This window comes from Saccostrea echinata, unplaced genomic scaffold, assembly GCF_033153115.1.
Source record: "Saccostrea echinata isolate AGI-Se365-2 ecotype Australia unplaced genomic scaffold, CSIRO_AGI_Sech_v1 ptg000051l, whole genome shotgun sequence".
Lineage (NCBI taxonomy): Eukaryota > Metazoa > Mollusca > Bivalvia > Ostreida > Ostreidae > Saccostrea > Saccostrea echinata.
Window position 1 is genome coordinate 2,017,382 of NW_026889800.1, and position 26,103 is coordinate 2,043,484.

The window sequence follows — 26,103 nt, forward strand, 5'->3', positions numbered from 1 at the left end:
AGTAAATGCAGTACATTTGTAGATGTATATGTTTTGTTCTTGTTTTTTTTAACAAACAATCAAAATTAAAGCTATCATGATTTGAATTTTGTAATTTCAAAAAATAGACATGATTTTCTCATAATTAAAATAAGGTAAATGAAATATGTTTTTGTAAGAGTGATAAATAATAATGTCCTTTGTTTTTTTTTTTTTACTCACTAGGACAAAGAAACAAGATGAAAAGAACAAACTAGTGGTTACCAGCTAGAAGAAATTGATGTGGTAAACATTTCTCTGTTACTTTATATATTAACTGTGTTAAATCATACTATAGGTCATGCTTAAATATAGAGTGTGGCATATATTAAGAAAATCTATATTTTATACTGCACAGCCTTGTAACTTATGAATTAATGTTTGTAAGAAGACCGGGTTTATCATGATAATTCTTCTGTAAATTATTAAGTTGACTCACTGGACTGTAAATACAATGTAGGAGAATGTAATGTTTCAAATGATTTCATATTATCACCTACAAGAATCTTAAAAGTCCTCCAGTATTTCACAATTTATATATGTGTTTTAATTTGTGAATATTTATCTGTTAGACAGGTTTGATTGAGAACACTTGGAGGCTGCTATTCATTGAGACAAAACATTCAGCACCCAGTATAAAGGTATTAATATGTTTATTTATATGTCTTAATTCTATTCCATTCCATAAGTTCTTAAAACCAAGACATTGGTAAAATAAGTATATTGTAAAGAGAGAGCTGTTATTGATGTAGATAATTCTAACACAATGTTGTTATTTACAGAGAAATCTCCCTGACTGAGGAAATCAACACGGGATTCTGAAACCACAGGATAAAGATGAAATAAATGTCTGCTGTTAGTGATGTATAGATTAGTGTTACAGAAGTCTGTCACAGTGACAGGTGTTAGGTGTGGTTATCACATTACCCGTGTTTCATCAGACCGGGTCTGGATCAGTGATTATAACAATCTCATCTTGACAAACACAGCAGGGGATAAACTACATCATCTGACAGGTATAGATCGTGGTTATGGAGTACACACAGTGACTAGAGACGGTGATTTAATTTATATAGACAGTCACAGTAACATCAACAAACTGTCTACAGATCACAGAGTAAAGTCTACATTAATAAAGTACACAGCACCATGGGTACCACAGTGTGTCTACAGCTCCCCCTCCACTGGAGACCTGCTGGTGGGGATGTATAGATATGATACAGATACAGCCAAGGTAAACCGTTACAACAACACAGGAGAACACATACAGACCATACAGTACGACAACAACACAGGTCAGGGACTGTATAGTTATCCTTACTACATCACAGAGAACCGCAATGGAGATGTTATTGTGTCTGACTGGCGCCGTGTAGTGGTGACAGATGGTGTAGGTAGACACCGCTTCTCCTACACAGGACCTCCATCAGGATCAGGACTAGCACCACGTGGAATCTGTACTGACGCGCTGTCACACATCCTGGTGTTTGATCTTAACACCCACTCAGTACAGATACTGGACTGTGACGGGAGATTCCTGTCACAGATAGAGACACGACAACACGGGATAGACAGACCATGGGGCCTGAGTTATGATAACAACTCTAACTGTGTCTGGGTGGGATCAGTGAACAACAACACAGTGAACATCTACAGACTTATACATGAAGACTCCCTGACTGGTAAGTTATACTAAAGTATGATTAGGTGTTTTGTTTAACAATATTTAGTGTGTACAATTTATTGTAGTCATTGTTTTATATGTAATTACAAGACATTAATGAACAATTATAGTCATTGTTTTATATGTAATTACAAGACATTAATGAACATTAATTATTATAGTCATTGTACAAGACATTAATGAACATTAATTATTATAGTCATTGTTTTATATGTAATTACAAGACATTAATGAACAACAATTATCATATTCATTGTTTTATATGTAATTACAAGACATTAATGAACAATAATTATTATATTCATTGTTTTATATGTAATTACAAGACATTAATGAACAATTATATTCATTGTTTTTAAAGTAATTACATTACATGGTTAATTCAGTTCTAACTTGTTGCATTAAGTAACAAGAAATATTTCTATGATGAAGGTATATAAATTATAAACTGTAATTTATAACTAAAATATATCATTTTCAGATAATATACTTATTATTTAATTAATTAAGAGTTCTTATAATGTGTACTTGGTTTAGTTTATAACTTTGTTATGTTAGACAAACAACTGATTTGTTCAGATCAGACTTGACATAGATTCTGTCCTACATCACATACAATGTATAATGTACTCTGACTGGTTAAGGATATGTTTTTGTCTTCTATTTGGGTTGACATCATAATTTTATAGCAGGCACTGCCAAAGTGAGTAAATGAGTAGCAGTACAGTTGTCTGGTTTGTAGGTTAACTTTATGGATCACTAGAAATGTCAGAAAATGTATATCAGTACAGTTGTAAAATGGGTGGGGTGTGTAGGGTGATGTATGTAGAGTGAGGTGTGTGGGGTGGGGTGTGTGTGGGGTGGGGGTATTGGAGATTAGGGGTTTGGAGGGGTCAGTGTCATAGTTCTTAATGATAGTTGATATATGGTTCTTTCAGTATTCCGTTCAAGCAAAATACAATGGACAGTGACTATACTGTACAATATTTTACAGGCTTTTAACAGATGACATTTTGTACATGTTGACCATGTTGACAGATATAGACACCATTGATATTAACACAGCTCTGTCTAGGAATGTTGTGTATTTCTGTAGCAGGTGTTCTGTAAATATACACTGTGTACTGAGTTGACATTCTACATGTATATTACATAAAATTTTTGCCAGATTAAAAATAAAACCAAATTTCAGAATTATTTAATTTTAGTTAAGACCTGTTGGAAATGCAATGAAAAAGTGATTCATTCTAATGATATTGATGTGTGAAAGTAAGCATCTGTGAGAATAATTCAAACATTGAACTTAATTTATACCAGTGTACAAACAAGTTCATAGCTTACTAAAAACAATTGAAGGTTACATGGTTTAGGTGAGTTTAAATACAAACAGTAAAAGTTGTACCCTGGTATTTGACATTAACTCTCTTTTCAAAATCCTTATTACACAATTAAGACACGACCCCATGACCACAGTCACCTGTAAACGAAGTTGGGGGGTGTATAGGAATCACCTTGTCCCTCTGCCTGTGCAGTCTTCCATGGTGTGTAACTTTGTAATGGAGAACCATTGGATGCATTATTAATTACATGTATCTAAGTCCAATCAATGGTGTACGGGGATTTACCCCGGGTTTTATTCAATACACCCTGAGGGTAAGGCTAAATCCTCGTACACCCTTAATTGAACCTGGATAACGAATTTATTTCCTATGTAAACAAATAAATTCTTTGTAAACACAATTCCAATCAATGGTGTTTCAAACTATAAATGAGATTTACTACATGCATGCTGCAATGCATCGTGACGTCATATTAATTGCTTTAAAATTGTGATAGAAAAACTATGCATTGTGAGGTCATGTTATTTACTCTGGCTCAAGCCAGGTGCAAGATAATTTACACCGGCTTGCTAACCAATCAAATATAGTGTTACAAGCTGGATTTTTTATGACCTGAGGGTGTGTCACGACCTTAATTCAAGGTCATTCTTGCAAGTTCAAGGTCACAAAAAGAAAAAGTATAAAACTCTTCTCCAAGCTATACCTTTGAAATGGAGAATCATTGGAAGCTTTTACTTGGTACAAAGATTGTTTATATCTGAGTGTTTTTGATCATTGACTTTGACTCAAGGTTGTCTAGGCAAGTTCAAGGTCACTGGCACAAAAAGTACAAAACTCTTGTCTGGGCTATAACTTTGTAATGGAGAATCAATGGAAGCTCATGCTTTGTACAAAGTTTGTTTATGACCTGAGGAATGTGTCATAACCTTGACCCATTGTAATAGTGACAAGTTCAAGATCACTGGCAGAATAAATTATAAAATTCTTGACATATTAAAATTTTCTAATTAAAAAACATTAGATGTCCATATTTCACTCAAAGATTACTAGTGACCATGATGACCAGAGTATGTGTAAAATTTTTGGTCATTTTGGCAAGTTCAAGGTCACACTTACAAAATTGCAAATAGGCACTTTAGAAAATGCAGCATAGGTTATTTGTGAGCTTGCTCACAGTACCTCTGCATGGTTCATGTTTGGTATGTTCCCTGTTACAACCACTCTTAGACTAGTGTAACACACACATGTAGCTGTTGCCTGCGTGGCGCAGTGGTTAGAATGTCTGCTATAGAGTCACAGAGTAAGGAGTTGATCCTAACGTCGTGGGTACCAATCTACTGCTGGACGTGAGACCAGCCCTTAGTATGAGACCAAGGTCCTGTGTCGGAGTAGGTGTTGGCATGAAAGAGAACCCTCACCGCTCAATAGCCCTGAGTGCCAAGCAAAGATATAAATTTACAGCCCTCCATCCACAAGTGGTGGTGTCTCCATATGAGTGAAAAATTCTTGAGAGGGATGTTAAAACAATAAACAAACAAATACACATGTAGCTCATTTTGTAACAGGGTCATAAGAAAGTAAAGCTATTTTGTGTGTATTTTACCTGAGTCATAGTTCTAATGGTGATTTGTCCCTTTGATAATCCTGAGATACAGTAAATATCTTTAATTCTTTGTGTTAAAAATTTCTAGATTTTCTTCGTTCCTAAATGTCACAGTGGTTTTATAAATGTTTAAAAATTATTTATATGCAATATGATATACTTTAAAACAGAAATGATGATATGTATGAATATTTATCTCAATACATATGATTTAGTATGTAAAAAATTCCTGGGGTTGTCTTCATATTGGCTATGTTGGTGTTGACTCTTGTCTTTGTGGTGAGTTTTCCTGATTCCATTTCAATTTCATGGTCATTGAATTTCTCAATATTTAATATTTTGATTGAAAAAATATTCTTAAAATTAAAAAAGAAAGTTGTTTTAAATTATTCATAACACATGTATCATCATGATCAAGTAATTACCAGTTATTTTTTAGGGCTGATTTGGGGCCGAAATTCGGCCCCAGTCCCAATTGAAAATATGCCTGTATTTTCCCAAAATATATTGAAAGTTTTCCCAAAGAAAAACTTGCAAAATATGTGATTAATTTCAGTTTGTTTAGTGTATGTTTTTCAGTGAAGTTCAAGCAGGTTTTGTTGTTCAGCCATGTTGGATTTCTTCATAATTTATAGATATTTCATTGTCTGACGTCATGGCGTCAGACAGTACTAGATTTAGCCAAGGCTTGGTGGTCAAGTCGTTCAATAGAATTCTTGTGATAACTTGATGGAAACTTCATACTATCTTAACTATCAATTGGAGAGCATGTGGAGTAATAGAAACATGCTAAACACCCAAACTGAGCTGATGTCATTATTATCACATTATAAATACATTACAGGTTACATGGCATTTGGCCATTCTTGAAAATTGCCTCATTCATGTCCAGCAAAACAGAGGGAATGAAGCGGGTCAGGTCAACACTTCAGTGGCGATTGTCTTTATCAGATTAACTAATGGATGTTTATTTTCAATGCATAGTACGCTATGTCCCTCTATCTTTATAAATCTACACATATTCATAACTTGCAGACTTTTGATTTATTCATAGTTAAAAAAAATATCAAAGTGAAGGATAGATGTTGAATATTCTTTTGCTTTAAATTAAATGCAAAGATATTAGCTCATTTGAAACCCCTTTTTTTTCAATAAGACATTTCTTAATTATCAAAATTGTTCACCAATTGATGTTAAGATTTTTATGTGTTGTAACTTTTTCTTTCAAAAGTACTGGTTATATCTTTCTATTCATTGACAGGCCCGTTGGAATAAATTTCAGTTTCGGGTGCATGGACACAATCAAGGAAAAATTCCTTATTGAGCATGAAAAAAAATTATCCGAAGTTAATATTTACATGATTAAGGGGACATAAGCATAAAGTAGCTATGTTGTAAATGGGCAAAATTATTGAGCTCATGGTCCTCAACCCCACCCCCCTTCCCTGTTCCTATGTCCGTGAAAAAAAAGAATTTAAAAGTAATATAGTGTATATAGAACCACGTCTCTGATAGAATAAGTTTCTGAACTGAACTTTTTTTGTTTCTTAGTGCTCAAAAGAATTCATTTCATGATTCAAAGTCATGTTGATTACACTGGATTTAACTTTTCCTGATTCATCGCGTAAAAATAAATTTGCACAAGTCAGACAAGCTTTTTAGGAAAGCTAATACTTGTACCACTATTGTTCTTGATATAAGTAATTAGATAATTCATACCAAGAATAGTCTTGATTTGTTATAACAATTGTTTGTTAAAGTAATACAAAGACAAAAACAAAGTTTTTTGACAATGCTTTTTATGTGACTGGGTTTTCTTGGAAATTCCAAATTTAGCCTAATTGATGCTGGAATTCCCAATTCTGAGGGCCCCAGCCCCCAGTCCCAAAGTACTGAGAAAAACACTGGTTACTCTATGCCAGTGCTACCAAAGTAAGAGACTTCAATGCATTTTTATTTTGATCAGTAACAGCTATAGGGCTCAACATTAACTTTAAAACAAACTAGACTAGTTATCCTAACAACTTCACTAAAGACTGGACCTCAAATTCACTAGACCTGACCTTAATTTCACTAGTCAAGACCTCAACTTCACAAGTACTGACCTTATCTTCATTAGACCTGACCTCATCTTCACTAGACTTGACCTCAAATTCACTAGACTTGACCTCAAATTCACTTTTTCTGACCTCACGTTCACTAGTCCTGGCCTAATATCTTTAGACTATTGAATGACTCATTTAATATTACTAGAATAGAACTTGTTTGTCAGTCCAAATTTTCTCAACCAGAGAGCTATAGTTCTGCAGCTACCTTGAAGCAAAATAAAATAGACCGTACCAAACTTTTACTAGTCTGAGTCAGTCAGACATGCCTTAATGTGAAGCCCTGTAGTCATGTGTATTCTGTGCTGAAATGTAAAGAAATTAAATCATGATTATATATGGTTTTTATTTATTGCTTTGCAGAGTTTCTGAGGAAGGAGAAGACAACTGTTTTTCATGCCAGAGGAATACTTGTTGGATGTACCGAGGCTGGAAAAACAACACTACTGAGGCGATTAAGAGGGAAACGACAAAATGTAGGTGAAGTTACAAAGTCATTCAGGGGAATAACAACACTGCTGAAACGATTAAGAGGGAAACGTCAAAATGTCAGTGAAGTAACAGAGTCCACTAGGGGACTGGAAGTCCATCAGCATCTCTTCATTGTTAAAGATGGAATTTTAGAAGGTAAAAATAATTTCTGATACATATTCATAGCTTTCTCTTGAGGTGCATGACAGTCGTATTATAAACACAATTAACTACTCAAGTCATTAAAAAGTAGGTGTCATTACTGAAATGCGATAAAAATTTAATCATGGCGGCAGCCCATTTTGATCATGACGCAGCTCGTTTAACCATGGCGAGCTACCAAGGTAAAACCCCTTGTGGAGAACCCTGTAAGAAATATAAGCCTTTATGTTCACCTGGAAGGTCATGTGAAGATGAACATAACATAATAAGAAAAAGGGGGGGGGGCTACATTAATCAGAGATGCATGGAAGATGCTTCTTGTATGTTTCATTGTACCAGCTAAGATTTCAGATGCTGCAATTTCAGCTAAGGAATGACCAGGTAAATGTTTTTGAGCAGGTTTAAGTTTTTGGAGCAGTTGAAGTTTTTTGAGTAGGTCTCCTTTCCAAGTAACTACCAGTCTGAGTATAACTTGCATGGATGATACATCTGAGGATACACACTACCAGACTTGCTTTGGTTCCTGGATCTGACCTACATTTTCCAGATGAGTAAACAGGTTAAAGTTTTTGGAGCAGCTAGGTCTCATTTCCAAGTAACTATAAGGCCTATATTGACCACACTTTGCACGGATGGTACATCTAAGGATGCATTCATGTACTACTGGACTTACTACAGATGCTGGTTCTGACCTACATTTTCCGGATGAGTGACCAGGTTAAAGTTACAAGGAGATAATTACAAAATAGTGAAAAATTTATGGCATCTTTTAAAAATCATCTTCTCAAGAACCAATGGGCCAGGTAAGGTGAATCTCACATGGAATCATCTTCAGGTAGTTTAGATTCAAACCGAAGGCTCAAGTGAGCTTTTCTGATTGAAAGGACAAGGTATGGTAACTGCCAAATCTGGCCTCTTATTATCAGAACACAGTTAAAACTGTGATAGTTTGTAGCGAAGAACTTAAAATGATGCTTGTTTTAAAACCAGGACTAATTTTGATTCAAAGCTTACACGAAGGACACAAGAAGGTGCAGAAGTGAGAAATTTCCCCGAATTTCCTCAATTATGGTGGAATTTCGTCAAATTTGAGATACTTTCACTTTGGGAAACATAGAGCACAAGATTGCCTATCTGAGATTTTTATACACAATATGCATCTGATGCAAGTGTATGAAATATATAAATTTGGTAGATAGGCAAGCTTGTGCTCTATGTTTTCTGAAACAAAATGTGCTGTAAAATTGATGAAATTTGCATAAAAAATGAGAAAATTCGGAAATTGACATATTTTCTGACCTTCCTATGACCTCTGTGTATGCCATAACTTGGAACAATACTCATATTGGGCCAGGGGGAACAACAGATTTTTATTGATAAACTGTTGCATTATTCTAAAAGACACCCCAAACCTGGGGCCAAAAAGGGGTCTTAGCCTATCTTGTCCTTTGTCCATTGTCTGTCGTTGTCATCGTTGTTGTCGTCGTTGTTAACTTTCACAATTTCATCTTCTTCCCCAGAACCACTGGGCCAAACTTGGCACAGAGTATCCTTGGGGAAAGGGGATTCAAGTTTGTTCAAATGAAGGGCCTCACCCACTTCTAAGGGGAGGTTAAGAAATAGTGAAGAATTTGTGGGGTCATATAAAAACCCAAAGAACCACAGGGGTAGAAAAGATAAAACCTATACAAAAGCTTGCTGACATAGTGTAGATTCAATTTCGTTGAAGTCATGACCCCCATGATTAGGGTGGGATAGGATGGGCAATCAAAGTTTAACTTCAGAATATATTGGTTTAATCTTTAAAACTCTTCTTCCCTAGAACAACAAAGCTATGATTTGTCACATTCATAAGGAAGCATCGTCAGGTAATGTAAATTAAGACTTGATAAAATCATGACACACCCTTCCCCCTGGGGAAGGCTGGACCACAACAGGAGATTTAATGAAGTTATACATGCAGGTGCCCTGTTAAAATCATGACACACCCTTCCCCCTGGGGAAGGCTGGACCACAACAGGAGATTTAATGAAGTTATACATGCAGGTGCCCTGTGTGTCGATTATTTTGAAAATCTTATCTCGCAGAGGTATTTCCCATGTGATCTAAAACTATTAGTCAATTTATCAAACCTATTCCAAATCTCACACCACTTGTGTATTTTTGACTTTGATTGCCAATTAATTAAATTATTAGAATTTATAATTTCATAAATACATGTATCATTTTATCCTGACAAATTTGGACTTTTAAGGTCATCTTAGTCACTCTAATGACACATTGCTTTCTTTGTTGGCTGTTGTCATGCAGGTGTGTGTGTTATTTGCAAAGATTTCCACAAAAATTGAGTTCATCCACAGCTTTGCTCCGGATCCCCCTTGTTTGATTTTTTAGTAAGAATTATTATTGTAGCTAACCCGTGAAAAAACACCATAATATTAAGCTTACCATGTAACCAAAATTAATTACTTCATATTCTACTATCCATGATGGTACATGAAAACAAATCTAAATATAATATGTAGAAATTATGAAAATGCAGGTTGAATTTTGTATTTCTGCATGTACATGTGCGTTGAACACACCATTTGATTTCACCTCTCTTTCAATGTGAGGACAGTATACATAATTATTAATATACAATAAAACATGCTTATTGGAAACTTGATTATAATAAAGAATGAATCCTCATAACACTGCTTTCTCGCCCCTTTTTAAATGCAGAATTTTACCTTTTCAAATCAGAACATTGTTATATTATAGCTAAAGTCTTCAACCATAGTCTGTAAAGATACTCATAAAAGATTTTTTGGGGAAAGAGACTTTCAATATATACATTATATTGATTAAATAAAATCGTATACTTCATTGTAAAATCCCTGTTTCGCCATTACAGCTATGTAGGTCATTGTATTATTTAAATGTGAAGGCAGAGCGTCTATCAATCGTGCGATTAGTATGAATACATTAGCATGTACGTGTTCAAGGTGTACTAAGTTTTATGATTAACTGACACCTAAAAAGCCTTTTTCATGCTAGAGACCGACAAAATATAAGGATACATTTTTAATTTGGCTGGCATATCTTTGATTTCTTTTCTGCTTAACTTATGAGTCGTATTTGAAATGATTTACTTGCAATTCGTTAAATTATTTATATATTAAATACACAATGGAATTTGGAAACAGAACGTATAACAAAGGATACACTATTTTTCACACTTTAAAGAAACCTTTTTTTTTGAAAAAGAGATAATTAATCCATTTAAGCTTATTACGTACATAATTAGAAATTTTTCATACATACTGCATAATTATATATAATTTTGCAAATTCTGAGTACTACAACAAATACACGTAGGCGGTTGAATTATGGTAAAAAATGGTGTATGGTGTATGGTGTATAAGAAATAGATAGTTAAGAAAGTGAAAATTTAAACGTCAATTAAACGTCAGTTTAACGTCAGTATCATCGCTGGTGGATAAAGAAACATCTGTGTCAGTGTACTTTGTACAGTCCAAATTGATTTGCTTCAAAAAATCCTGTTTATTCATGCCAGACAAGTTAATATGATCTTCCTCATTTAGGAATTCATTAATTGTCAAAATCCACTCCTTTTAATTTTTGATTTTAACAAACCCTCTCTATGTAGTAAGATAAATAATAAATCACTCCAAGGTATTTTTAATGCCCTTTTTCATTCGACTGATTTTTTTTTTTTACTAATATCTAGATCGGACATATGAAAGGGTCATACACATGCATGTTCTTGCTTTTAAACATTATGCTTTAAAAATACCTGCGAACATTGACTTTCTATCACATGATCTGCCAAAAAAAAAAAAAAAAAAAGTGAAATTTTGTGCCAATGTAAAAGGTTATAGCATTTGCTTCAGAAGAAACCTGAAGCTTCCTTCTATTCAAATTAGGGGTGCTTTTTGTGCAAATGTATTCATCCAGTGACTTTTCATCCGATACACAGGTTTTTTTTTAGCACTCCGTACTTCAGTTTCTTTCCATGAAGGTTTCTTCTTTTGGAAGCATGCATTTGTGCACTTGTAACAAACAATTTATTTTTCTAAAGATATGATGTATTGGTGTTTTTCAAATAATGGACTATAAAATTAATGACAGTTTTAACTGAAAAAATCTTTCATATCTTCCAAGTCAATGAAAAAAGCAATGGTGTATATTTAGGAACAATGGCAAATGTATAAAATATACCCACAGTAATTTAAGTTTTAAAATTCTGTATTTATGAGACGCAAGCAGTGAGTGCAACCTATATGCTACAGGACTTCAATATAAATTGATAGAAACCAAAAAAAAAATCAAACAAATCCGACTGAAAATCTTAACACATCTTAATCATAAAAAAAGTTTTCTCCCAGAATTTTAATTACCCATTTGAAAAATGATTTGACCATCGATAGCTCGCAGACACTAGAGACAATGAAGTGAATAGATTTCAGGCACGTGTTCAGTGCTTTGTTATTCATGAGGTCAAAGACGGGTTGGAATTTGTAAACAAGGTGCCTTTACTATGTAGACAAGCACCCGTGATTTTGCACCTTATTGGAAAATAACAAATGAGCACAAAACTGTTTCAATTTCTTTCATGAATGTAAATAGCTAGTATAAGTTTACTCTTTACATTGACCGTATTTACGACAACTTGAAAAATCCATGCGCTCATATAAAAAATGGGCTTGCAAAATCGGGGTGTGGCCTAAAGTCTATGAGAAATTGATGTAAACAACACATCCCTGCTATATTAATCACATAAATACCTAATTACAGCACAAGGAAGTAAAAATTGAAATTAATAAACTACAATGTTTGATGGAAAGATTGAGGCAAAAATATGTAGAAAATCTTTAATTTAATTTTTTGTAAATTATTGGCGGACCTGATTTGGATGTTTAAACGATTCATCCTTTACCTTACAGTAAAGTGATTTTCATTCCCCATGACTTAAAAATATATTGTAAACTTAACAGGTATAGTGAATTATTACGCCTTATAACAAAGTGAAATTGTCCGTCCCTGGCACTTCATCATAAGCATGTTTAACTGTATATCTACATGCATGTTTTAGGATCTGCAATAACTTAAGGTATCCTGATGTGATGTCATAGGTTTTTGCAAAAACTGTTATTAATTTAAACTTATACCCAATAGAATAATATCTTTTGTACGAATGCCTTTCAATTGGTGTAATGAAAAATATTGTTAAGTAAAAGAATTTTAAAAAAATACATAATATTTTCTTCATTTATTCAATTATTCAATCTTTAAAAATGTTGCTAAGGGCAATAACTCCTTCTCATGTATGTTCATTCAGGTATTCTCTTTATTGTACTTCAAATGTGGAATGGATTCCCTGATATTCACAGTTTTAAATATTTTTATAAAGAAGGAATTATTTTGGAACTTTTAATTTGAATGTGTAAATTTGAACACAATTTCCTAAAAATTCAATTAAAAAAACACAAATATCTGATTCAGAAATGTTTGCATTTTCGACTTTCAATTTAAGGTGATTTGGAAATAATTAGGGCTCCGGATTGACATCGTTGGGGTAGTTGGTCAGATTTTGAGCTGTTAATTGTTGTTTAAACACCGTTCTGTTACCCAGCCTGTCCTGTGTTTCTTAAATGATTTTAATTAAATGATCGTTCAGCAGTGTGAACTGATTATGTATACTGTACCTCTTCTATCCTTTTCAGTTATACCAATTAAATTATATTATTAAACAAACATTGTAAATTAAGTGAGAGTTTAGACTTAGTTTTGATCACTAGTATTGTGACAATACAGAATGACCTTGTGTGACATCTCTTATGATTTTTTTAATGTTTCTGAGACTTGCATGTCCACCGGGTATCTTTATTTTTCTTTCCTTTTTCCTTCTTAAATTGAAATAAGATATAAATAGTGTTCTGATAAGTCAACATAATATTTCTACATTTAACATCTTTATAGCTTTGTTTATTTTCGCAGAGCTTAAAATGAAATATAAAGAGAATTTGTGATACGATTAACCAATTAATCGGTCGGAACGTCTTGCGGTTAACGGAATGGCAATTCTGTATTCGATTGCCATCCCTTATATATATATATATATATATATATATATATATATACACCATTCATGTTAGCTCAGTTGGTAGAGCGTGATCGGGAGGTCTTGAGTTCAAATCTCGGCCTCGACTGAGCTAAGTCGATAAAAAATGGTAGCAACTGTTCCTTCGCCATGCGCTTGGCACTTTGAAGTGAAAGTTGCGGGTCCTTGGGATGAGACTTCACTGCTCAATGGCCCTGAGTGTCGAGTAAAGATCAAAATTTGAAGCCCTTCACCGGTGTATGGTGACGTCTCTATATGAGTGAAAAATTCTCGAATGGGATGTAAAACCACATACAATCAATCTATATATATATATATATATATATATATATATATATATATATATATATATATATATATAAAATATGAAGATACAATCGGTAAAATGTTTGTTGTCAATCCTCAGTTTTGATAAAAGAGATATATAGCCATTAAATGATGTGCTTTAAATGGAAATCCTTAACTAAATAACAAAATTCCTTTTTTTACAGTGGCTGATGATGACTCACCCTTAAAGACATTTATCAGGATAAATGCTGCAGATTTGAAACCAGACCCGAGCAGTGAAGTTTCTGTCTCTGCTACAGATGAAAAACATGACAATTTGGAACGAGGAAATACTGATAAAAACAATGAAGTAATTTATTGCAGAGAAGAAAAGAAAGAAAGAAATATTGAGTTGTCCAGTTCTCAAACTGAAGGCAAAGAAGAAAAGAAAGAAGATAATATGGAAATGTCTAGTTCACCAACTGAGGGCACAGAAGAAGAGACTGCAGTAGAGACAATGGCCAATATTCTCTCCTCAGAAGCACAAGCAATGGTGAAGGATGAAATTTTTCAGAAAATCTTGTCTGAAAAAGAAAAGTTACCAACAGTAAGCATGCTGGATTTTGCTGGACAGTTAGCGTATTATGCCTGCCACCAAATTTACGTAACACCAAAGGCTTTCTTCATCCTTGTGTTGGACGTGACTAAGAGGTTTGAAGATGTTGTCAGTCAAGAGAAAGATAATCAAGAAGGATCAATCTTCTCTGTGTGGACTTACAAAGGTACGACATGATGTCATGATATCAAGACTTACATAGGTAAAATATGATGTCAATATATCAAGACTTACAAAGGTAAGACATGTCATGATATCAAGACTTACAAAGGTAAGAAATGATGTCATGATATCAAGACGTACAAAGGTAAGACATGATATAGTGATATCAAGACTTACAAAGGTAAAACAGGATGTCATGATATTGACTTACAAAGGTAAGACATGATGTAGTTACATCAAGACTTACAAAGGTAAGACAGGATGTCATGATATTGACTTACAAAGGTAAGACATGATGTAGTGATATCAAGACTTACAAAGATGAGACATGATGTTGTGATATCAAGTTTATGTCTTTATGGCTGGCATTAATGAAGGTGAGATTATAATTTTGTAACAGACACTCTGGCCTGCACGCTAAAGAAGTGCTTAATTGTAGCAGGTAGCTCGTAGAAATGTGAGGGTCATATGTTTACACCTGAGTGTATATATTTATACATCATAACACAGTAACTCAATCAGTGTTTAGCTCACCAAAGCATTAGGCTCATGTGAGCTTTCTTATCAAAATTTGTCTGTCATTATCTTAATCATGTTGTAATGAAGGGCTTCACTCACTTTTAAGGGGAGATAATTAAAATAAGTGAGATCTTAATGAGATCTTTTTAAAATTTCAGAAAGCACTGGACCATAAAAGATTAAACATGTTAAAGCATTTTTAGTTAGTGAAATGTTTGTTTGTTTGTTTGTATGTTGTTTAACGTCCCTCTCGAGAATTTTTCACTCATATGGAGACGCCACCACTTGCCGGTGGAGAGCTGCAAATTTTGTCCTATGCTCGGCACTTACGGCCATTGAGCAGTGAGGGATCTTTTTCGTGCCAACACCTACTGCGACACGGGACCTCGGTTTATACGGTCTATTCGAAGGACCGGTCTCCACGTCCCACAGTGGGATTCGAACCCGTGATGTAAGGATCAACTCCTTACCTCGCGTTAGTGAAATGTAAAACTTGTTCAAATCATAACCAGCAGAGATAGGGTGGGGCCACAATAGGCATAAGGGAATGTAATGGAAAATGTTTTAAAAACAATTTTCAAGTTCAGCAAAAACCTTGATTAGTCATATTTTTCGAATAATTTAGTTATGGTTATAACACGCCGTTTGATTGGATAAAAAAAATTATATTGTATAGCCTGTGTTTCCTATGTGAAAATGACCTTATTCAAAATTGCATCACTCCTCTTTGTACAAATTGAGGGCATTTTTGATGGGGAAATTATTTTATTTTTTTACATTGAATGATAGAAAATTAAATTATTGAGAAATCACTAATTTTCTTGGAGGTTTATTTTTTGTTGTTTTCGAGGTATGAAGAGATCCAAGAATTCATGTCCACCACAAAATGTAAAATGTCATATGCATATCTACTCAACAATTCTTCATCCACAAATTAAAATTAAATCCCCACAAGCCCATACTTTTTCTTCAAACCATGAAAATATTTGATTTTACAGTTTAAGGAATGATTTTAATAAATATTAAAGTAATACTGGTATAACCTGGGTTTGAACACTTAATGTTGTTTTTTTTTATTTTTATAAACCACTTCACGGTTAATAAAGCTTGAACTATCTCAACCCAGGTTACACAGTTTTAGCTTTGGGTAGCTATTAAATTCATTCCTTATTATTTAATTTTCTATCATTAAAGTTGGTACCTGTACACAACAATGCTACCTTACAATACACTTTTGTGCAGTCCGTTTTTAATGTCAAGGTAAAGTGCTGCTCTAGTTACTGAAGTTAGAAGAATGCGTTCAAAAAGCTGTCTCCGAAAATTTTTGCTTGATTTAAATAAATTTGTTGGAGAATTAATCTTTAAAAACAACTAGACATATAATTATATACCTGTATAATGAAATATATGAAGATAACAAACAGTATTCAAGCTCAAAAGTCCATTAAACAATACAAAATAGGAACAGAGCAAACACGGACCTCCAAACATCAGAGGTGGGATCAGGTGCCATGGAGGAGTGAGCATCCCCTGCCGACCAGTCACACCCGCCGTGTGTTCCTTGTCATATTCGGGAAATAACGGAAAAATCCGCCGACAATTCAGTGTGTAAGTAATGGCCTAACAATTAGTATGAAAAAAAAATGTCTGTCAGCATTTGACTCAAAGATATATTGTATTTGCTGACAAGGTCATTGTATCGACCATAGAACTTACGAAATGATGACTTTAAGCGACACTGCTGATATTCTTGTTTCATCAACTTGTTTGTCAATAATTTACCTCGTTTTAGAAATTGTACATATGTAGAGCATGCTCTTGCGTATCGAATCAACTGAGAGATATAAACCCTGTATGCAGGTGATGAAGGTATATTGCTGCATAAGTAAGGGTAGTTGACGATTGAAAAGTTAAAGTCATCACGTTTATCATTAAGCTTGGTTGTTAGATTACCATTCCTTTTTCAAGTAAAATATCCAAATATGAAACAGATAATTTTATACCTGTATATTAACCAAAAAAATGTTTAACTCACTGTACAACTTTATCTTCCCACTGTTTGTAAGTACAATCAGAAGAGCTACACTCTCGTCAGAGACATCTGCCTGTTTTATTTTATCATGATGCTCTATTTGTTTTTGTAGACTACCTGAAGTTTTGGATTACCTCAATCAAGACATTTGGAGGCAAAAAGGCACCACTGTTTCTTGTTGTCACACACACAGAAAGAAAATCTACAGCTGTAAGTATTTATGCTAGCAGAGGTAATTCAATTTGAATGTAAATTAGGAGAAATTAACAGATCATTAACAAATTGTGAGAGTGTAAAGGTAAATTTACAGTAAAACAAACTTATAGCAAACACATGTTTATAATGAATAGACACTCACAGCAAAGTTATTTTCATTCGCAGTGGCTTTAAAATATATTTTTAAGTTAATGGATATAAGAAATTATATAATTATGAAACAAAATCACCCATCCCTGGCACTTTGTTACAAGCATGTTTTACTTTATTCTTTTTTTCTGATTTCGATTGTAAAACAAAAATTGAGTACAAATGTTTAAACTGAAATTATACATTTTCAAATCTAAATATTCAACTTAGCACAGAGTTGTATTTTAAGTTCATTTGAGCCAAAGAATGACCTTTTCTGATCAAAATTTGTCCTTTGTCTTTAAGCATTGTTGTCATCATCATTAACTTTTCACATTTTTATCTTCTCCAGAACTACTTGGCCAATTCCAACCAAACTTACTACAAAGCATTCTTGGGTAAAGGGGATTCAAATTTATTTAAATGAATTTTAAAGGTAGTTAAATAAGAGAAGTGAAAACATGCTCTATTCACGCGACCATGCAAAATTCCTGTTTTCAAAACGAGGCTTGGCGTACATAACGCGACTGCAGCAGCATGGCGTCTAGCGCATCTGTTAAAAGAATGCAGAGTTCGGTTTCCCACTGTTGTGTTCCCTGGTAATGGGGACAATGGACAAGATTTTTCTTTGTCCTCCCATCTTTTCTTAAAGACTTAGCTCTACGTAAGCAGTGGATAGTAAAAATAATGAGAGACAAAGGGCCAGACTTCCACATAATTTTTCCCAAGGTCAACGAGTACGAATGCCAGCCGGTGACCTTGTAGTTCACAGGTTAATGAAAATATATTGATAAATTACGTTATGTATAAGGTTTCGTTATGATTTAATTAATGTTATTTTCATAATTTGAAATTAAAGCTATTAAAAAAACCACTCTTGAAGTTAATCCAAGATTCCATTGATATGCTGATGCTTTCATCTGTTTGCAGTTGAACAATTGGAAGACCTAGGACCCTCTAAATAAGACCGCATATACAGTGTACATGAAAATAAACATTTTTTAATTAACCTGGATTAATTGATTAGTGATATCATCCTTAGAAACAAGTTTGTTCAAATAGTGACCCCATGGGGTAAGATGGGGCTACAGTAAGTGATGAAATTTTACATGGGTTTGCATATATTAAAACAATGTTTAAAATCTTTTTCTTTTCAAGAACAGTGGGGCTGTGATATGTGATACAAGAGTACCAAAATGTAGAATATTCCTTAAAAAAAGAATCAAACGAACAAAGAAAAAAATATTGTTCAACATAATTTAACTGTAGTAACTGCTGATAAAAAACAGAAGGGCCATAGTTACTCTTTAAGCGTTGTGGCCCATGGGCCTTTTGTTTATCAAATTATGGCTCTAGGAGTTCAGGTTGGGTACAATAAGGGATCAATATTTTAAAAGGAATTTTATGAGAATTTTTTTTTCAAATACAAGAGCCACACTATTTTTGCAATTATTTAAGGAATCACTGTCTAGTTAGTAGAAAATGCCTGGGCATCAACGAATGATCAAGAAATCAACTCAACTAACTTTCAAAGTGTTATCACAGAGAAAAAAATAGAAATGGAAATATATGGAAATTGTTGTTTGGATTCAATCAATTATAATTTTTCTTGAGAAAAGAGATGGGAGTTTTTAAAATATTGTAATAAACAACAGGAATGTCAGTGAGATTCAGGTGGGTGTTGTGGCCCTTAGGCCTCATGTATTCTTTTTTCATGATTTTATTTACCTTTTCAGGAAATTAAGAAGTATTTTGGGGAGTTTTGGGAAGCAGTTCCAGATGAGGACAGAGATTGGTTAAGAGATTCTCTCAATGATCGTGAATATGCAGTGGGTCTAGATGAACTAAATGACAACTCGAAAAAAATGCTGGAGTCAATGAAAATGTCCATAGTTGAACTGTTTAAAGATGAGATAAATACTAAAATTGAAATGCCTTCTTCATGGGCTTTAATGGAACAGTTATTGTATGAAGGAGCATGGAAGGTTTTGTCCCTTAGTGAAATCTGGAAGCTCAACTTATCCCTTCCCCATGAATACCAAATCAAAAGTGATGAGGAAATGTCTATGTTTTTAAAGTGTTTCCATGACAATGGCCTTCTTTTGTATTTTGAAGAAGAGAAATTGAGGGAAAATGCAGTGCTTGACATTCAGTGGTTTGCTAAAGCTTTCAGCAAGATTATTGCTGATGAAAACCATATCAATAAAGACTGCAAAACAAATTTAATCAAGGAATGGAAATCCTTCAATAAAACGGGAGAACTTAAAGATAAAGTAATAGATGCACTTTGGAAAGATGAACCTTCATACTTGAAACACAAAAGTGAAATTATGTCTTACATGGAGAAGCTTCAAATGCTTGTAGCTTTGGACTCTTTTGAGGCTGTATCAGAAGGTGGCATGTCATGGTATGTCCCATGTATGAACAAAAAGCAGTTTAAAGCTAACTTTTGTGAAGAAAAATGGGAATGCTCCTCCATTTTGTGCTTTCGGTTCACTTCTTTTGCCATGTTTGTGTTCTACAGACTGGTAGCATACTGCATGAGTTTTCTAAGATGGAGTGCTTCAATAGACGAAGACAATGAAGGGAGTCCTTGTCTTTATCAAACAGCAGCAGTGTTTGATCATAATGAACACACTGTTGTTGTTGGCATCTCTAATGACGATATCCAGTTGCAAGTATTGAGAATCACACCATTGACTATAGACAAGGACGTATCAAATGAAATTGGAGAATCCGTTGAAAAAGCCATAGAAAAACTGACAGAAACATTTATCGGTACAAAAATATTCCACAGAGGATACAAATGTCAAAACGTTATTTGTAATGAAAAAGATCTTTCTTTCACCCTTGCAAGTGAGCTCTCCAATATTAAAACTGATAAAGACATTCAGTGCAAGTGTCGACTGAAGGAGAAACACGTGATAAATGTAGAAAGGACTCTGAGTTTCTGGGAAAAGGTAACAATTACTAAATTATATTCCTCAGCAAACAAAACTTAACATTTAGAGGTATGTAAGGATTATCTTGCCCTTCTTTTTGTTGGTTTGTCTGCATTTATGTCTGGGCTAAGACTTGGTGGAAAATCATTGTAAAATCAAACTCGCAGAGAAATTGCATATGACCTGAGGGTATTATCATGACTTGATTTTGACCAAATGCCATTTGGGGAAAAGGTCACTGACTGGTACGAAAAAATCTAACATTCATGTTCAGTCAATTAATGTTTCTTGGAGACACTGGAATTTTATAATTTGTACAAACTTTAAGATTGTTAACTACTTACAGATGTGTCTTGATCTTAACCCAAAGTCTTTTGAACAATTTGAAAAAAAAAAAAAAAATTTCAATTACTATCCAAGCTATATCCTCTAATGGAGAAACATAGGAAGATAACAATTGACGCAAATATTGCTTATAACTTAAAGGTGATTCATAATCTTTCAAATGGATAATATATTCCGAGCTTGCTAGGATTGCTCATGACCTAACGTTATGTCATGATCTTGATGATGGCCCAAAGTTCCTTTCTGAACAAACCATTTATAGGGAACATGAGTCACTCAGACCTTTTGTTATCTGCTTTTGTTAAACACAATGCATTGTCTGTTATCTTTGAACATTTTCAGCTTCTTCTCAAGAACAGCTGAACCAATTTTAATAATTTATATATGTAGGTTAACAAAGATTGTGAAGTTCTTGGACTCTGCCTTCGAATTCTGGAGGGTTGAGTTCAGATCCATCAATATTAATGAGTTTTTAAAAAGTAAAGATGAGGATAAGTGATCAATCTATGATAAAACTAAAAACAACACAAATCTATGAACAGGGCATATGACACAGATCCTTGGAAATTCCAGAGGTGGGATCAGGAGGTTAAGGGGAGTAAGCACCCCCTGTTGACTGGTCACACCCATCGTGAGCACTATGTATTGTATTGATCAAGTGATCCTATTTCCCGTCAAATCAAGTTTCAATATTAAGAGCTAACTATTGGTATGAAATATGTCAAAGATCTGTACTCCTGAACATCTAGTAGTCAATATGTTGGCATGATTATAATATGCAATGAAACCTTTGCCTAAGATGTTAAATTCATGACCCTTGAGCTGAGTTACGTTGATCCTTTATTGAAATGCATTAAATTTTATAAAAATCTTCTTTACTGATGTTCATCCTGTAAACTGATTATGTGTATGAGTCTAATGAGTATTAAGTCTTTTAATAAATTGTGAAAAATGTATGGCCCCCTGGCTCATGGTTCCAAGTTCAAGGTTATTGCAAAATATGAATATGGTTTTCTTTGAATATGAAATGTTTGCAAGAGTTTAAGAAGTTCTAATACTTTTACCAAAATTGCAAATTCAACCCCCACCCCCATGATTCACGTTCGAGGGGTTTTGCAAAATCGAGTGCAATATTATTTAAATCATTTAATTATTCTTTCGAAGTGAAATATATGGAGATAACGAACAGTATTCAAGCTCAAAAGTCGATTAAACAATACAAATTTTAGAGCAGAGCAAACTCGTACCTCTAAAACATCAGAGGTGGGATCATGTGCCATGGAGGAGTGAGCATCCCCTGCCGACAGGTCACAACCGCCGAGTGCTCCTTGTCATGACCAGGAAATAAAAAATCCGTTGACAATTCAGTGTGTAAATAATGGTCTAACAATTAGTATGAAAAACGTCAGTCAGCATTTGACTTAATGATAGATTGTATTTCCTGACAAGGTCATTGTATCGACCATAGAACTTACGAAATGATGAATTTAAGCGAGACTGCTGATATTCTTTTTTCTTCAACTTGTTTGTCAATACCTTATCTCGTTTTAGAAAGTGTTCATACGTAGAGCATGCTCTAGTGTATTGAATAAACTGAGAGATATAAACCCCGTACATTTCTTTACAGTTTCCCTTCATCTGAATTTTCTCTATTAAACGTGTGGCCGATGTCAGTGATAAATGTAAGATAAATAGAAAGAGGCTTAATTTTTGTTATTTGCTAATTAGAAGAGCTGAAGATCAGGCTTAATTTCAAAGTTTTATTCAGAATGCCACACAAGAAGCATACCGGCGGTATGTATTTCTAAAGGTATCACACCGGTAATTGTTTTCACTATATAATTCTATATAGAATAAAAAATCTTTAAAAATCAAGTATTCGAACTCATGAAAAAATTCTTAATTGTTAAACGTTACCAGTCACATCAGCTGACACAAAAAGGGTATGTACATGGAATTTTCTGATTTTTTCCATTCACAAACAGGAATACACTCAAAACCACATGTTTTCAATGTGTTTGTAAACATCGTATGTGTACCTTAGGAAGACGCCTTCCTTTGCCATGAAAGAATTAGGTCGTGTCAAAAACCAATATTTTACAAAGTACATAAAATATCCTAAGCACAGACACCAAAAATGTAAAAATAGGAGAGGAAAATATAAAATTTCTCACAATGAAAAAAATAGTTCTTTATTATGTATGGAACTACAATTGACTGCATGAGTTCATTTTAATTGGTCAATAACCGATGTGATGTCTTCAAACATATCTTGTTTCTGTTTTAATTGTATACCATTGTTAACAGTATTATTCTTTTTCTTCAAGCAGAGAAAAAACTTTTGAATATAGAACGTCAATTTTTAAATTATACAATTCTTAATACAAGTCCTTTTCATCCTACATTTCTTCAATTACTTAAAGGCAGGGCCCTTTAAGATGGTCGGTATCTTAATGATTTCTAGTTTGCTTCAGATTTATTGACCTGTTCTAGAACTATGGCAAACAAGTTTACCAAAACACTGACCAATGTCCCTTAAGTGATGACATTGAAGAATAGCTGAATAGTAACACCATTCAATTTTCTATTACATGTACTTCTAAAAACTATCATAAACTTAATTTCCCTTTTGGTCTAGCATCATTATAAACATATAGAATAATATATTTACACGCTCTGTGATCGGAAGGTCTTGTGTTCAAATCATGGCTGCGACTAAACTAATTCGATAAAAAAAGGTAACAACTGTTCCTTCGCCAATCGCCTGGCACTTAGAAGTGAAAGTTGGTCCTTTGGATGAGACCTTAAAAATCAAGGCCCTGTGTCGTGGTAGGCGTTGGCATAATAGAGACCCCTCACTGCTCAATGGCACTGAGTGCTGAGTAAAGGTCTAAATTTGAAGCCCTTCACCAGTATATGGTGATCTCTAATTGAGTGTAAAATTCTTGAACGGAGCATAAAACAACATACAATCAATCAATCAATGTTTATACATTTTGTTCTTAGTTTCTTTTTTCTGCTAAGTTTGTTTCATCACTGTAACTATGCTTAACTGTATTTCAGAGAAAGTTGAGTGATTCCAGTACTCCAATGGCCTCTGGACAAGACCTGGGGGGTCGGTCTAGATTTGCAAAACTTGGAATGGCAATGAATGATGTGTTAAATCAGGCATACAGAGATATACTAGAGATGGAGGTCCTCCCTTCTGATATTGAGAGCAAAGCTAAAGCATCTCCAGTTTATAAAAGATTGCGCCCAGAGCAAGAACATCTCTTGCTAGATGCTAAACATTTAGGATATAAGAACTTTGACATTTCATTAACATACACATTGATTAGAAATATTAGTTCAAAGATTCCTAAACCAACAAAAGGAAAATGGGGAGAAGAGCCAGCAGCAGGAGAGGTGACAGTGGGTGATGATATCGAGAGAATTAGGTTAATCCGAAACAGTTTGACTGCTCATGTAAGCTCAGCCTCCATCCCTCAGACAGAGTTCGATGACACCTGGTTGACGATGTCAGATATCTGCCGAAGACTAGAAACCTTCACTGGAAAGAATTACTTTGATACCCTTAAGGATATAAAAACACTGACCTTGAGAAAGGAAGATGAGGATGCTATTATAAAAAATAAAATGCAAGAATTTTTTAAGACAATGAAATCAAATATGCTTGAAATTGAAACAATGCTCAATCTTAACTAAAATCTACAAACTAAGAGTTATGGATGTGGATCTAATTAGATTGCTCAAGATTTGTAATTGTGACCTGAAATAGAGTTAACTATCAAATTTGAATGAACGCATTCAAGGAATTTGATATTTGGAACTGAGATTTCTCAAAAACTTAATTCAAGGTGTAGAACATGGGTAGTTTCAATTGATAAGAAAATCACATTTGTTGTTTTACTGATTTCAATGAATTCAAACTTTAAAGTGTTGTTGGCTACACAATACAAATGTCACCTTACCTTTAACGAGGACCATTTTCAAAATAAAGAGTATAAGCAGGTCAAATTTTGAAATAATTTTGTTTAGAAGTTTTGAGCCCATCATTGAATAAATTCAAACTTTATTAATTATTGCCCGTTTAAAAAATGTCTGAAGAAATTTCAACAGAGTTTTAGAATCGACCATTTTTGAATGAGGGTGACAAGAAAAGTGAATTTTCTTGGCCGTTGGATGGATCCAAACCCCTTATTGTCCCATACTTTGATAGTGTCCAAAATCATTGCATTTCTGTACAAAAATTATTTTGTGTATTTATATACATATTCTCAATGCATCTTTTTAAAAAGCATCGATAATAAAATGCCTTTGCAATGATCATGTAAAATCTAAGAACAACTTGTCTGTGAAATATGAAGATAACAAGCAAACACCAATCTCAAAATCCATTGAAAGAATACAAATTCGGAGCAGAGCAAATACGCCCCCCCCCTAAAAAATGTGGGATCAGGTGCCATGGAGGGGTAAGCATACCATGACGACCAGTCATAACCACCGTGTTCTTATTGCCATGATCCGTAGACAATTTAGGGTTTAAATAATGGCAACAATTAGTACAAAAAACGTCAGTCAGCATTCGACTTGGTGATAGATTGTATCATAATAATTCCTAAGGGATCCTAATTCTGTAGGATTGTTATTGCGGGAATGTTTCTGATTTGTTTTAAAGGATTGTGTTTCAAATATCTATGTAACATTGCTTGTATACGTTTTAGAGTACCTGTATACTTAGGGACGGCCACATAAGTGATTATTTAATGCATGCTTGCATTTTCCAGACACAGATTTGCGATCCTTCTTTTTCGCTTGTGTCAATAATTTTTGTTAAGTATGTTAATGTATATATTATAATAAATGTGAAAAAAAAATCAAGTTGAATCAATGAATATACAAACTGTTATATAATAATGTATATACAACGTTTCCAATAAGCATGTTGGAGCTTTAGACTCATAAAGATCTCACCATAATTGAAAATTGTACTTTAACTTTATCGTGAATGGTGGATGTGCAGAATCACTTTGATGATACATCTGTCTGCAAATCAACAGTCAAATCAATGTAACATTTTTTTTTCATTTTTTTCCCTACCTAGTTCGTCCACTTCCTGATCATGAGTCTTATGGGGAGTAAACATATATGTCTGAAGACTTTTATTTGGAGAAAAATATTCTTTTTTTTTCAATCTTTAGAAAATAAAAAAATATTCTTCATTTGTTATTTTCTGATTGATTTGTAAATCACGAAAAATAAACACACAAGATCCTCATGTAATATTGTTATTGAACCCATGCTGGACGAATTTTGAAGTGCACTGTAATCATGCGACAATGTATGTATAACTGAACATCTACCT

At 33.8% G+C, this 26,103-nt stretch overlaps 1 protein-coding gene across 1 annotated transcript; it reads left to right on the forward strand.

The window, feature by feature from the left end:
* The first annotated feature begins 880 nt into the window (after nucleotides 1-880).
* On the forward strand, nucleotides 881-26,103 carry LOC133203464 (uncharacterized). The gene is made up of 6 exons (XM_061339242.1): nucleotides 881-1,700; nucleotides 7,114-7,377; nucleotides 14,002-14,559; nucleotides 17,219-17,316; nucleotides 19,188-20,411; nucleotides 23,802-26,103. The coding sequence occupies exons 1-6, from the start codon at nucleotides 881-883 to the stop codon at nucleotides 24,441-24,443; spliced, it is 3,606 nt and encodes a 1,201-aa protein (XP_061195226.1). The 3' UTR covers nucleotides 24,444-26,103.

What these genes read in the sequence shown, in the direction of transcription:
- LOC133203464 (XM_061339242.1), top strand. Translation starts at nt 881, where the DNA reads ATGTATAGATTAGTGTTACAGAAGTCTGTCACAGTGACAGGTGTTAGG. An exon ending in CTCTGTGTGGACTTACAAAG is followed by an intron (nt 14,560 to 17,218) that starts GTACGACATGAT and finishes TTGTTTTTGTAG; the next exon opens with ACTACCTGAAGTTTTGGATT. An exon ending in CAGAAAGAAAATCTACAGCT is followed by an intron (nt 17,317 to 19,187) that starts GTAAGTATTTAT and finishes TTACCTTTTCAG; the next exon opens with GAAATTAAGAAGTATTTTGG.